The 13,755-nt window shown below is 36.3% G+C and overlaps 1 protein-coding gene across 1 annotated transcript in view; it reads left to right on the forward strand.

Moving 5' to 3' along the window:
• Positions 1–3,269: 3,269 nt before the first annotated feature.
• LOC110104180 (polyadenylate-binding protein 4-like) overlaps positions 3,270–13,755 on the forward strand; it is a 15,103-nt gene continuing 4,617 nt past the window's right edge. Inside the window, exons 1-8 of the mRNA XM_020833170.2 lie at positions 3,270–3,562; positions 4,314–4,432; positions 4,538–4,728; positions 4,969–5,228; positions 5,344–5,450; positions 5,536–5,725; positions 5,809–6,101; positions 6,237–6,371. Of these exons, the coding sequence (XP_020688829.1) occupies positions 3,346–3,562; positions 4,314–4,432; positions 4,538–4,728; positions 4,969–5,228; positions 5,344–5,450; positions 5,536–5,725; positions 5,809–6,101; positions 6,237–6,371 (1,512 nt within the window). The 5' untranslated portion in view covers positions 3,270–3,345. The remainder of the gene's footprint in view (positions 3,563–4,313; positions 4,433–4,537; positions 4,729–4,968; positions 5,229–5,343; positions 5,451–5,535; positions 5,726–5,808; positions 6,102–6,236; positions 6,372–13,755) is intronic.

Below are 13,755 nucleotides of genomic sequence, written 5' to 3' on the forward strand. Positions count from 1 at the left end.
GCTGAGGATTAGATCTTTTTTGTGTTAGATGATTGTATTTAGAACTTGTGATTGTAACCTTATTGAATTTAGAACTTGGTGAACTTGTTTTATGTTTGATGAACTTATTTAGAACTTCTTAATGTTTGATTGTAAACTTGTTTACTTAATTTGTTGTTATGTATATAATTGTGATGAATATAGCATCGTATTGCCCAAAATATTTTATTATCTATTGCTATTTATGCAGGTTTAGAATTTAGGGTGAACCTCCCTCAAATAGAGGGAATGTTGTCAATTTTTTTTCAGGTGCTACAGGTTTTCGGCGGCCAACCGGCGGTTTGGCCGCCGGTAACTACGATACCGGACGGCTTAAGCTACGCCGCCGGTAATTCCCTTAAATCGTCGGTACAATACCGGCGGTTATCCGGTAAAAAGCCGGCAGTGTATGCCGACGGTATTACCGTCGGCCTTGACATCCGGGCGCCGTCGGTAAAATAACTGGCGGTTAAGCGAACACACGACGGCCTCTTTAACCGCCGGCATACCGTCGGTACAGTGACCATCGGTTAGCCGTCGGTAATATAACCGGCGGCTTAACGGCCGAAGAACCGCCGGTTACAAATCCGGTAGTCACCGGCGGCATACGCCGCCGAAAAACTGCCGCCTAACTAAACCGCCAGTAATAAGCTGCCGGTAAAAGTTTCCTACTCCAATTATTCCGACGGTTTAAAACTGCCGAAAAATCGCTGGTTTTTCCTTCCTAACCGCCGGAAAGATCCGCCGGTGTTTGGCGATTTTCCTGTAGTGACACTTAATGGCCACTCTTAAGAGAAAATCACAGCAAAGATATTGAGTGTCAATTTTTAGGACTCTTATATATAAAACATAAGAAAAACCATCCAGAAAACAAAAATTATAAGTCAACTGAGTTAAGATCATATAGTATGATTGAGGATCGTCTGTATAAGCTGTTCAAAAATCCATGTACAATCTTGTATGAATCTTATTTTATACTCTATTTGTCGTCTGTATGTACTGACATCATATTATACGAACAGTTCAAAACTGAACTTATTCCTTTAGAGTTATCCTATACGAACCTTATTTCATACTCTATCAACAGTATGTTTGAAATAACATCATACAATACACATAAATATCATATAGTATGAACAATTAACAAAAATCATACTTTATTTGGTACGAATGTGGATGAACCCATTTCATACTCTGTCAGTCATCTGTATGAACTTATATTGTATAATATGAATAGTACAAGAATAAATGAGTTTGTCTGGGATGAACTGGTACGCACCCATTTTGTACTCTATGAGTCGTCTGTACGAAAAAGCTTCGTATAGTATGAATAGTTCAAAAAATATAAAACTTGATTTGATTAACTTTGTTTTGGAGGAAAGAACATGACAAATTGTCTAGTACGATTGGAAATCTTACGATATGATTAGTCTTAAAATTTTAAGATTTGACTCACTCCCCCTATGTGTGTGTGTAAGGTTGCCTAATTATAATCATACTATCTCAAACTCAAGCAAATAAAAAATTTATTTTTTTAATTACATGAAATCCTAATCTATCATGTCTTGAAGTCTTCAGTAGTCTAGAGTATAATTTTTCTGAAATATTAGTACACATAAACAACAAATAGAAAATGTCCAGTATATGCTAGGAGAAATGATACAATAATAAAACACTAGTACTTTTCTTTCATAAAAAAAACACATTCTCAAGCAGAATTTTTGAGTTGCAACAACTATTATTATGCATGTGATTTTTATTACTAACCATATTATAAAAGATACTAATTTGATATTAATATATAATGGTTAAACATTATGTGTAAACTAATTTAATAGTAATATATTGTTATGATTTATAATAGTTTTCATAGATGCTTCAGTTTTAGTGATTTATATAAGTTTCTTATTGATTGAATATCACTACTACGACACATGAATGACATCCATACTGGGTTTATTGGTTTACATATTTTAATATTTTTGCAATGCACTAATTTATTGGCCTTCATAAGGTATTGGTTTACTGGTTCATAGATTTTATCATATAGTATGCATTTTATAATTTATGTACATATTTATGATTATATTGACTGTTAATTACTATTATGAAGTGAATGATTACAAGCATAATAATTATTTATTGTGTTTTGAGTTTAGTTATAGGATTCTAGTGACTTGCTGAGCTTTTTTTTTTAATCTAATTTTATGTGATTTAAATGATTTCAAATATAGAAAGAAGATCAGGAGTGTGAGACTAATCAATTAAATGATTCACCGGGTTTTATTATTATTTTGTTTCTTTTGTATTTTAGTTTTTCTTTTATACTCACAAGTGAGAAAATTTATTATTGTATTTATATGACTCAGTGAGTATTGTATACATTTTTGGAGCTATATATATATATATATATATATATATATATATATATTGATGTTTTGATCAATAGAAGTTATTTTCACCAGTATTTCTATATTGAAAGAAATTAGATAATTCTTATTGTTATAATTAAAAAAATAAAATAAATAATTCTTTCAATTAGAGTTTGGATAGCAACAGTGGTAGTGGTTGATGACAAGTGGTTGTAGCTGACAGTAATGGTGGGGCCAGGTGCATGGTGGCAACGTTGGTCAGAGGAAGGTGAAAGCGGCTAGTGGTGGTGGTGGGCGATAGTTGGCGGGGGTCAATCGAGCTTGTTTGTAGTGTAAATCGTTCTCATTCAAAATTGTACAAATTTAGTTTAAATATAATATATTTACTATTAATTATTTATTTTAAGATATGCGTGAAAAATATTTTATCAATATAATAAGGCAAAATATATTATGACGAACTTGAAAATAAATTAATTTTTATTAATAGTAATATAATATAAAATTATATTTATGATTTAAATATCAATATAAATCAAATAATTTTAAAGTTCATTTTGGCTGATTACGTACAAAAAATATTGCATATTTTTTGGATACGTAATAATTTAACGATATCAGGCAGTAGGAAAATACCGAAATATAAAAACCAATCAAGCAAGGGGAGAGAGAAAATTCCGGTGAGGTGGGCGGAGGACGAAGTCCACCGACCCCGATATGTTTTCCCTGCCATAATAATAATAATAATAATAATAGCAGATTATTATAATATTCTAGCAGATATATATTACGGGAGGGAAAGAGGCTAGGCTAACATCAACTCTCTCACTTTGCAAACACGAAAGCTCATGCAATCAACCCCTCATCCTTTCCTCTAATCCTTCTACCTTCTCAAGTCTCTCCATCCTTGTTTCTCTCTTTTAAATCTCGCGATATCGAAACCTTAATCTTAGGAATGGCAATGTTAACGAACGGGACTAAGTCGGCGTCGGATTTCGCGAGGGTGACGGTGCCAGTTTACGTAGGGGACCTGCACCCTGACGTTACCAATGAGAACCTCATGGAGCTCTTCTCTACCATCGGGGAAGTTGATTCCGTTCGAGTTTGCCGAGATTTTCACACCGGCTGCTCTCGGGGATACGGTTACGTCAATTACATCTCCTGTCAGGATGGTAAACTTTGCTCCCATACCGATAATGATTCGTCATTTTATTTTTTGGCTGGTTTTCATCGGTTTTTGACTGGCCAATATTTGTGGTTCGTATGGGGCATTATAGCTGGAGTTAATTCGGAACCTGTTCTGCGCTGTATCTTTGGTTGGGTTATGAGAAGATTGGGTTTTCATCCTGCTTTGCTTCTTGTGGCATTGATCTATCCGGGTTGTTATTTTCTTTTCCTTTATTTTATATAAAGCTTAGTCTGTGCGTTTCATCTGATTGAATTAATTGGAATCTGTTTTAGATATCGATTGGGTCTAGGTGTTTATTTGGCATTTTCTTTTAAGATGTTTTCTTTTCTTAATTCTTGGGTTGAGGGTCTTTTGAATGTTTTATTCTTAAATGCATAATTATTGTAGGCCATGTTATTTGTCTTTATCTTTGTATTAACTAGTTCTGTTCAGCGCGTCATTGCGCTATTTCGTTGAGAACATATGCCTTTCTTTGCAAATTCTAATGAATTGTGCAGCTTTCTTGAAGTATTTGCTTCGCTCTTTTCAAACTCATTTACATTTTCCTTTGTTTTAATTTATGAGATAGTTCATACACAAAATGTATAGAATAAAAGCTGAGGAATTCTGATCTGATACACTTCATCTATATATCTGTCAGTTTTCATACTCGTCTGATTTCCCAGCTTTCTAATTATCATTCTTGCTTTATTTTCTTTGATTTCTTCATTTGTTTCTTTTGTTATTTTGAGCAGCAATAAATGCTATTGAGAAATTGAACCATACTGTGTTGTGTGGAAAGCCAATTAGGGTTATGAAGTCACATCATGATCCAGATTTAAGAAACAGTGGGATTGGAAATGTATTTGTGAAGGTATGCTATGAAAAATTATAACTTATGATATTGTTCATGTATTTTTTGTCTAATTGTTCTAAATGTGCTGTGATATCTGATTTGGGTTGGGTGACACATATTCAGAACCTAAGTAGATCAATTGACTCTGTCAAGCTTAAGGAGATGTTTTTGAAATTTGGGACTATCTCGTCCTGTAAAGTGGCTACTGAAGATGGAAAGAGCAAAGGATTTGGATTTGTCCAGTTTGATTCTCAAGTTTCTGCAAATATGGCCATTGAAAATCTTAATGGTATAATAGTTGATGGAAAGAAAATGTATGTTACTCTTTTACTCCTGCCTTTTCGTATTTGTTCCTTTTTTTTATTTGTTTGGTTTTTTGAATTTTTAAGTCTAGCTTTAATGTTTTGTTGCTCCACTTATCATCAGGTAAATCAAACCAGTTTCTTTTTCTCATTGCTTATGAACTCTTTATCATAGTACCTGTATGCTTGCTATATGTTTGATGATCAAAGTAAATGCTCTCTTCTATTTACTGTTTGTTGATAATAATGCAGCTATGTGGGTAAATTCATCAAAAAGAATGATAGAAAATTACCAAATCCGGAACTGAAGTTCACTAACTTGTACATGAAGAATCTGGACAAAGTCATGACAAAAGAACTTATTGAACTGAAGTTTTCTGAGTTTGGAAAGGTTTTTAATGTGGCAATTGAAAAGGATGAAGAAGGAAACCCAAAAGGTTTTGGGTTTGTCAACTTTGCAAATCCTGAGAGTGCCAAAAAGGCGGTGGAAGCAATGAATGGACTTCAACTAGGTAATTTTTTTAATTCCTAATATTTTAACAACTACTAATTATCAGGTACAATGAGTTGTCATATAGCATGAACAAATATTACAAACTTTATTATCTGGAATGTTGCTGTTATAAGGATCCAAGAAGCTGTATGTTGCAAGGGCTCAAAAAAAGGCAGAGCGGAAAACATTTCTGTGTCATACGTTTCAGGACAAACGCAATGAACAAATTAAAAAAAATTCGGTAATCCACTTTTATTTAGCTATTAGTGTCTTATATTTTAACCCCTCTTATGTTTTTATTTACCTTCTATATAATCCTTCTTCAGGCTTCAAATCTATATGTTAAGAACATTGCTGATAATATAGACGATAGTATATTGTGGGAGCATTTCAGTCAATTCGGTACTATTACTTCAGCTAAAGTTATGCACGATGATAAAGGAAACAGTAAAGGTTTTGGATTTGTTTGTTTCAGCACTCAGGAGGAAGCTTCCAAAGCTTTGAACACTCTTCATGGTGATGCAATGTTATTTTGAAGTTGTTTTTATTATTTTTTATAATTTTGAAAAATAATGAAAAACTATTTTGGATTCATTTAGGACACTTGTTTTATGGTAAACCTCTTTATGTTGCAATTGCCCAAAGGAAAGAGGAAAGACAAGCACAATTGTTGCGTCAATATTCTCAGCGAATGGCTGGAGTGACAGGCTTAGATGCTGATGTTGTCCCTACTAGCTATCCTCAAGTTTACTATAGCCCTTCTAAGGTTATGAAATGTTTTCCTTCTCAACAATATCTCATGTATAAATCATTTGGGTTGAGATCGGGATGTCAGCCAAGTGGATTTGTTCGTCCATCTAGACCAGTGCTTCAACGGAATTCGTCTTCTATTGTAAGTCTCATGATTGTTCTTCTTGAATGATTGTTGAATGGTTTACTGGCATTTGAGATGCAATTGGCTCTTATTTTCTCCAATATCTTTTTGTTGGTGTTTCAACTTAGTGGTCTAATATTTTATCGTTTTCAGTTTTCAAGTACTTGGCAGCAAAGACCAAACTGGGCTGAAATGAATGCAGATTTGCTGCCTCAATCTGGGAAATCTATTCTATCCTTTTCTCACTTGCTCCAACTTAACCATTCTTTCAATTCTAATGGACAACAGGTTTGCTTACTATGCTCCTTTTCTTGCCCTCACTACCTTTCCTTTATATGAGGTTATAAATTTCTTCTATGTTTGGCTTTTTGTTGGCTGAATTAAGAAATTAAGAAATTTGTATTCTTTATTACATATGTGATATTTCCGTATCATGTTTAATGAATTATGTTTTGGTTTGAATGAGCTGGAAGCTTCATCTTGATTTTGCTTTTCTTTTCCAAAGTACTTAATCTTGATTATTGAATACATTGTTATTTCATGTATTTTTACTATTTTATTTATTTTTTATGGTTATAATATAAATTCCATAACTCTTCTGTTATGATCGTGTTTTTTTTTTTTTATAGAATAAAGTCCTTGCAATATGCAGCATCAAAATTGGGATGTTGACCTGCTGAATTAACCTATATATATATATAACGCTTCTTCGGCTCCTTCGAGGACGTTCGGCTGCTCCTTCGACGACTTTCCTTTCCCTGTTGGATCGGAAGTTACGAAACTTTGATCGGAAGCACAACGGGAGCTCGCCGTCTTTGTGCTGTTCGATTTGGCTCATTCGACGGCATTCCCTATCTGTTAGGATCGGAAGTTACAACATTCTAATCGGAAGCAAGCCAGGGAGCTTGCTGTGCAGGTAACTTTCAACCTTTCGTATGCTTCTTTGGCCAGAACCCATAAGCCAGCCAAAACAGAGATTAATTATAATTAATCTTAGTTAATTATAATTAATTTTGATTAATTATAATGATTAAAAAATAATAATAATTATTATTATTCTAATTAATTATAATAAATCTTAATTAATTAACAATAATTAATTTTAATTAGTTTTATTTAAAAATAATTTTAATAAGTTATATTTAATTTTAATTAACTATAGTTATTTAATTAATTATAATTATTATAATTAATCATAATTAATTTTAAGTAATTAATATGATTAGTTTTAATCAATTATGATTAATTTTAATTAAAGTTAATTTTAATTAATTATGATTGATTATTATTTTTAAATATGAATAATTAATATTAATTAATTATAATTAATTATGGTTAGTTATAATTAATTATAGTTGATAATAATTAATAAAAAAAGATAGAAATGCTCCTCCTACCTCGGTTTCCATGCCTTCCACCGCCAGTCCACTGAGCCCCAAGGTATACATTTCTAACTTAAATCCTGTCCTCGACGCGCTTGACGCGCCGGTGGACCCCCTATATGTGCTCTTGTAGCATGGTGGGAGGGAATCCGGTGCGACATGTGCGGCGAGGCGGGTAAGCCCTATACACGCTCTTGTAGCATGGTGGGGATGGTCCTCGATCTCGACATCGGCGCCAACGACTACTACGCAAAGGTATGATGTTCCAAAATCTCATTCTCGACGATTGCAGCGGACTGGGGAACCACCTATGCACGCTCTTATAGCACGATAGGAGGGAGCCTGGTGCGAAGCATACGGCGAGGTGGGTGAGCCCTATACATGCTCTTGTAGCGTGGTGGGGAAGTCACTGATGTTCTCGTACGGGTACTGCTAAAGGCCCCATACACGCTCTTGTAGCGTGGTGGGAAGAAAATTGGTACGGCCGCGGTGTCTAAGGACACCTACCATACACGCTCGAGTAGCGTAGTGGGAAGGCCCAGCTCTCCTACATTTCCCCCAAATGGGGGATATGTCGGGGTGCTGCCAAAATTTTTACTGAAGTACACAAAGCCTGAACAATATAAAGACATCATTTGAGCAGCAATATGAAGGACTGCGGAGGACCTATACTTGAACAGAAATACACAAAACTTTGAACATGCAGAGGACTTGTATAAACAATAGGGGACTTGTACTTGAACTGAAAGCATAAAACTTGGACTCAAATGAACTGTTGACTTGTGGACCTAAACCTGAACAAAATTTAAATAATTTCTAAGGGTCAAAATCAAATGCAATAAGATCAAACAGAAATTAAATTCATATAAGGTGAAATTGAACTTGCAAAGACTTTAGAAGACTACGAACTCAAAACTGGAACAAGGTGTGGAGAGCAAGGAACTCAAATTGAACTCAAGTTGGATCCAAATTTGACATGAGCAATAAAGAACTTGAACTTTCAAGAGCAACACACAAGATTCAAGCATGAGTTGAACCTAGAACTTGGGTTCGATGGAATACATAGAACTGGGCTTTGGATGAATGAACAAATCAAGGTCTAAATGCACAGTCGTCCAAGCTAACAACAAGTTGCAAGTAGGAGATGAAATCTCGATGCACACGAAATATGCATGCAACGAACTCCTACGACAATTCCTACAAATGCCTGCAGATTGAGATGACAAAACTGGCATTTGATAGTGGAAGATTCGTCCCCTACAAACAAGTACAATCAAACCCACCTGAGATTGATGAAAGGTGGATGTGATGCAAGGACAATGATTCTCCTACGAATATTTTTAGGAGGTCGTAGTGGATACTACGATTCCCTGCAAACGAACACTTGTAGATAACAACAATGTGTTGCAAGTATAATGAATCACTGTAGACACAAGTATGGATCCCTGCAAATGAATACTTGTGGATAACAACAGTGTATTGTAAGTACAATGAACCACTGTGGGCACAAGTACAGACATCACCTACGATAATGGTGGTTAAGATATCCAAGTACGTCGGGTACAAGGGCGTTTCGATGTACGAAAGAGGACATCTCTTGGCAGAATGAAAGGGATGTTTGAACAAATTAGAACTAAACTTCCTAGTGTTCCAAAATTTCTTCTTGATCCTATACTCAGGAAGAAAACAGTTTTGATATCTACAAACATCGAAAATAACAAGTCAACTACATCGAAGATCCTAAAAGGAGTTCTTTCCAAATCAGCAACAACTGACTTCAAAGTCCAGAAGAAGCCTTCCCCCAGCGAATGAAAAAGGGGGAGTCAATATCAAGGCCTCAACGCCACCGGATCTGCAACACTTATACAAGCAGATAGAAGACGTCTACAAATACTTTCAAAATACCCCTGCACGTGCACCATAAATTGTATACACATAGGTACACTAAAGGGGTATATAGAAATCACCCGCATGGACCCCAACGAGCGTGTTATTGGTATACATATGACGCCTAGGGATGCTGTGCAGGTCAATAAGTGAATTCAAGTTCAAACCCGATCCTTCTATATGGATCAATAGAAGTCGATAGAGTTCGAACCTTCAAACAAAATACACGGTTGTAGTGACTGGTGTATTTTCTTAAATACATTCATATTAGGCCTTCAAGGCCTTTAACAAAGAAAATTCACTAATAAAGGCACAAAGCCTATAGAACCCGATCCTTCTATACGGATCGATAGGAGTCGACAAGGTTCGAACTTCAAACAAAATACACGGTTATAGTGACCGGTATATTTGTTTAAATACATTCATATTAGGCCTTCAAGGCCTATAATCAAGAAAATTCATAAACAAAGGCATAAAGCCTATGAAACCCGATCCCCTATCGGTAAGTTGATAGGGTCGACAAGGTTCAATCAAATGGAAAGTACCCCCAAACACCCCGATGATGACTGTGTTGAATGTAGATCTCAACCGGAGGGGTCAATTTCAGGCATCTGCAAATGCCTCCCAAAAGTCCACTCAAAATCCAAAAATTCTAAAGATCATCCATAATTCAGAAATCCAAAGATATTTAAAACTGAAATAAATTCATCAACAACTTAAAGCAAAATTCATCCACCCTCCGCAACAATTTGCTGGGGTGGACAAATTAAAAACTACTTCAGCTCACAAAGAGCCAAATGCCTAGTCGAAAATATCATTAGGATCTATTCTCAAATAATCTCCTGCTAGTAAGGACGTGGTACGTGTCCTCTAACCGGCAGTTTTGCCACTAAGTGGCACCGCAGGATAAACGGTTATGACTCGGGGCCCTTTGAACTGAGTGGTTTTGCTGTCAAATGGCACCACGAAATACCGGTTATGGCCAGAGCCAATACGTTCCTTATTGGCTTCAAATCCTTGAGATATGAATCAATAGGATATGATCGATAGGGAACAAAGCCCTATGTCAGCTAAGGTGGATTAAAATTTGTCCCCTTAGACAAACATGCACCCCAGGTCTACAAGGTACCCTTGGACGAAACAACCCATAGTTGCCGACAAGGATCCTTCTGTCAGGTTGGGTTGACTACCTCCTCTGACTAAGTAGACCAGGGACCACGATGGCCCGGGACGACGGAACCATGGGATCTTGATTGGGTCAATCATCCATTCTCCCACCATCCACTTTAAGTGCAAGATGATGCAATTTCCATTTTAAACATCTGAATTTTCAAATTCCCAAATTCTCCAATCATTTCAAATATCCGTTGCTGCTACTATATTCCAGATAACACGTATCTCTATGTATCTGATTGACGACTAGCCTTAATCGAAAGTTCTCTCTCGTTATCGGGAAGGGTAATTAAATATAGGGGCTTGCGCCTATAGGAAACCAGAACTCAGATCATAAAGTCCTCACAAAATGAGGGCGAAATCTCTGGGTAGTGTCTTATCTAAAAACCCATCTGTCTTCCAAAATTTACCTCGGAACTTAATTCCGTTAAAACTCCCCTCGCTGAAAAAGAAAAATTATCCAATCAGTGCGCGGCGGGGAGGCCGGGGTCGAATTTTCGAAGCCCACATGGGAGAGTAACAAATTTCATTTCTTCTATACTAACATGAAACAGTTTTATGTGAGGTTAACCCTCCTTTTACAGGAAAGGTCATACCCATTGAATCTGACAACTTTTGCATTATGTGAAAATTGAGAGAAAGTTCAGCTTCATATGAAGGTTCAAATTTTAGTACTTCCGCGCGGGGTGTGGGGGCGTCATAGCTATTATACACGCACAATTGTTTGTCTTGCAAAGTCCTCTTATCCTTTGGAAGCTCCCACTTGATATAAATGTTTTTCCTACTTAAGACCTTCAAAACCTTAACGCCTGATTTCATTTTCCAAGTGTTTTTGTTAGACCGGTCCAATGGACCAGCACGTAGAGTCAGAGGTGGAACTTGTCGTCCTCCACTGCATGCTGCTCAAACTGAGGGCTCCAGTAGTTGGAATATGAAGGTTTTTGGGGGGGATGTAATAGGGAAATTTGAATTTAGGGACCGTTTAGAGATTTTCTTTTGGATTGTATGCATTAAATAATTTATTTTCCTAGGATAAGGGTATCTTGAATTTGGCTGAAATTTGAGATCTCTTAGGTTTTGTGTGGGTTCAAGAGGCGTCTAGAAAAGTGGGAGAAATAGATCATTCTCTTGAATAGAGGATCAATTCTATCTTGTTATTTTTTATTTCCCTTTCATCAAATAATACAAATTATCTATTATTATATTGATTTTGTGTGGATTTTTGTGAAGAATTCTCGTTATTTTTCAAAGATTGATAGGATTTACTTGAGATCTACAAGTGTTTCCTATCAAATTTGTATCAGAGCCGCTTTTTGGGCTATTTTTAGGGCTATAGTTGTGAATTCCTACAATAGAATTTTGTCTACAAAAAGGATGATTGAGACACTTGGGGGGTACCACCCCTTGTGGGAATGAGAAATTATGGAGGGAACAAAGGGAATGGAGGCGATCTAACGGTAAGGAAGCTGAATATGCCTATTTTGAGGGAGAGGATGCCCATGGGTGGATCTACAAGGTGGAAAGGTACTTTATCGTCACAAGTTGACGGAGGGGGAGAGACTAAGGATAGTTGGGATGTGCTTGGAAGGGAAAGATTTAGCATGGTACTAGTGGAGGGATACGAGACGACCGATATGGACCTTGAGGGAGTTTAAGGATAGCTTGTTGGAACGTTTCCAAATCAGTTGGGGAGGGGACTTCTATGAGTAGTTTTTCGCTCTGATGCAGGAGGGGAAAGTGGAGTACCGTGAACAATTTGAGTATCTTGCCAGTTGATTGGACCGACTTTTGGAGACTATACTGGAGAGGAAATTTATGAAGAGGTTGAAACCAAAGATCCATGTAGTGGTTAGAGTGATAAGGCCTTGTGAATTGGGAGAGGCTATGGAGTTAGCTTAGTTTGTGGAGAATCAGAGGCACCTGGAGAGAGGAATGGGAGGCAATAGCTCAAAAGGCTCGTATAAGATGACCATCACCTTTTTGGCATCAAAGGAGCCAACACCGGATACTCTTTGGGAGACTTGAAAGTAGAAGACTATAGGAGGAAGTCCTAGGGACAACTTTAAGAAGATCGCAAAAATGGAATTACAAGAGAAGAGAGCGAATGGGCTCTGTTTCAGATGTGACGAGATATATATATTGGGGCATAGGTGTAAGGACCAAATTCTTCTGGTTCTCACCATTTGTGATGGAAAGGAAATTGAGGAGAGTGTCGTCTTTCCACCTTGGGAATAAGGTGGGTCTTTGGGAGGGGGTATTGTTAGACCGATCAATTAGACCGGTCCAGCCGGTCCATACAGGACCGACTCATAGAGATAGAGGCGGAATGCATCTGCCTCCCTTGCGTGCTACTCAAACAGCATGCTCCAGTAGTTGGAATAGGAAGGTTTATGGAGGGATAAAAGAATAGGAAGGTTTATGGAGGGATAAAAGAAGAAAATTTGAATGTAGGGACTATTTAGATATTTCGTTTTGGATTGTATGCATTAAATAGTTTGCTTTCTTAGTGTTAGGGCATCTTGAATTGGGCTAAAATTTGAGATTTTACTTAGGTTTTCTTTGGGCTCTACTGGCGTCTAGAGAATTCAGAGATATATCCTCCTCTCGAATATAGGATTAATTCTATCTTAGTATTTTTCGTTTCCCTTTCACTATCATGCACCGACACTTCTCCTCAAAGAGGGGTGCAGTGTCCGACACGACACGCATCCGACACTCCGACACGTGTCAGACACCGAAAATGTGTCCAATTAAAAAAATATTAAATACAAATTAGACACGCGTATCTTAACTATTTTATGAATTTTTTAAAATATAATTTCATGTATTTAAAATTTTTACTTTTTTTAAAATATAAAAATTAAACTTCTTATTTCTTACCCACAACTTCAAATCAATCAACCTCTCAATATCGACGATAAACACCCTCTTAATATTGATGTCCAATATTTATTGCATAACATCAATTCCGGCTCTTGACATCTCCTCTCTCGATGACTGATAAACTGCATAGACGCCCGACTCTCGATATCCTAATATTAATCATTTTAAAAAAAAATTCTAGTTAAATGACTTATTATTTCTAAATTATTTTTAAAATTATACTTATTCAATTTTTATATACTATTTTTAAAATATAAAAACTATAATATCATGTCTAACCCGTATCCATGTCCTATACTTTCAATTATTGACGTGTCCCGTGTCCGTGTCGTGTCGTGTCCGTGTCG

Source organism: Dendrobium catenatum, unplaced genomic scaffold (assembly GCF_001605985.2).
Source record: "Dendrobium catenatum unplaced genomic scaffold, ASM160598v2 original_scaffold_86101, whole genome shotgun sequence".
In the NCBI taxonomy this organism is placed as follows: Eukaryota; Viridiplantae; Streptophyta; class Magnoliopsida; order Asparagales; family Orchidaceae; genus Dendrobium; species Dendrobium catenatum.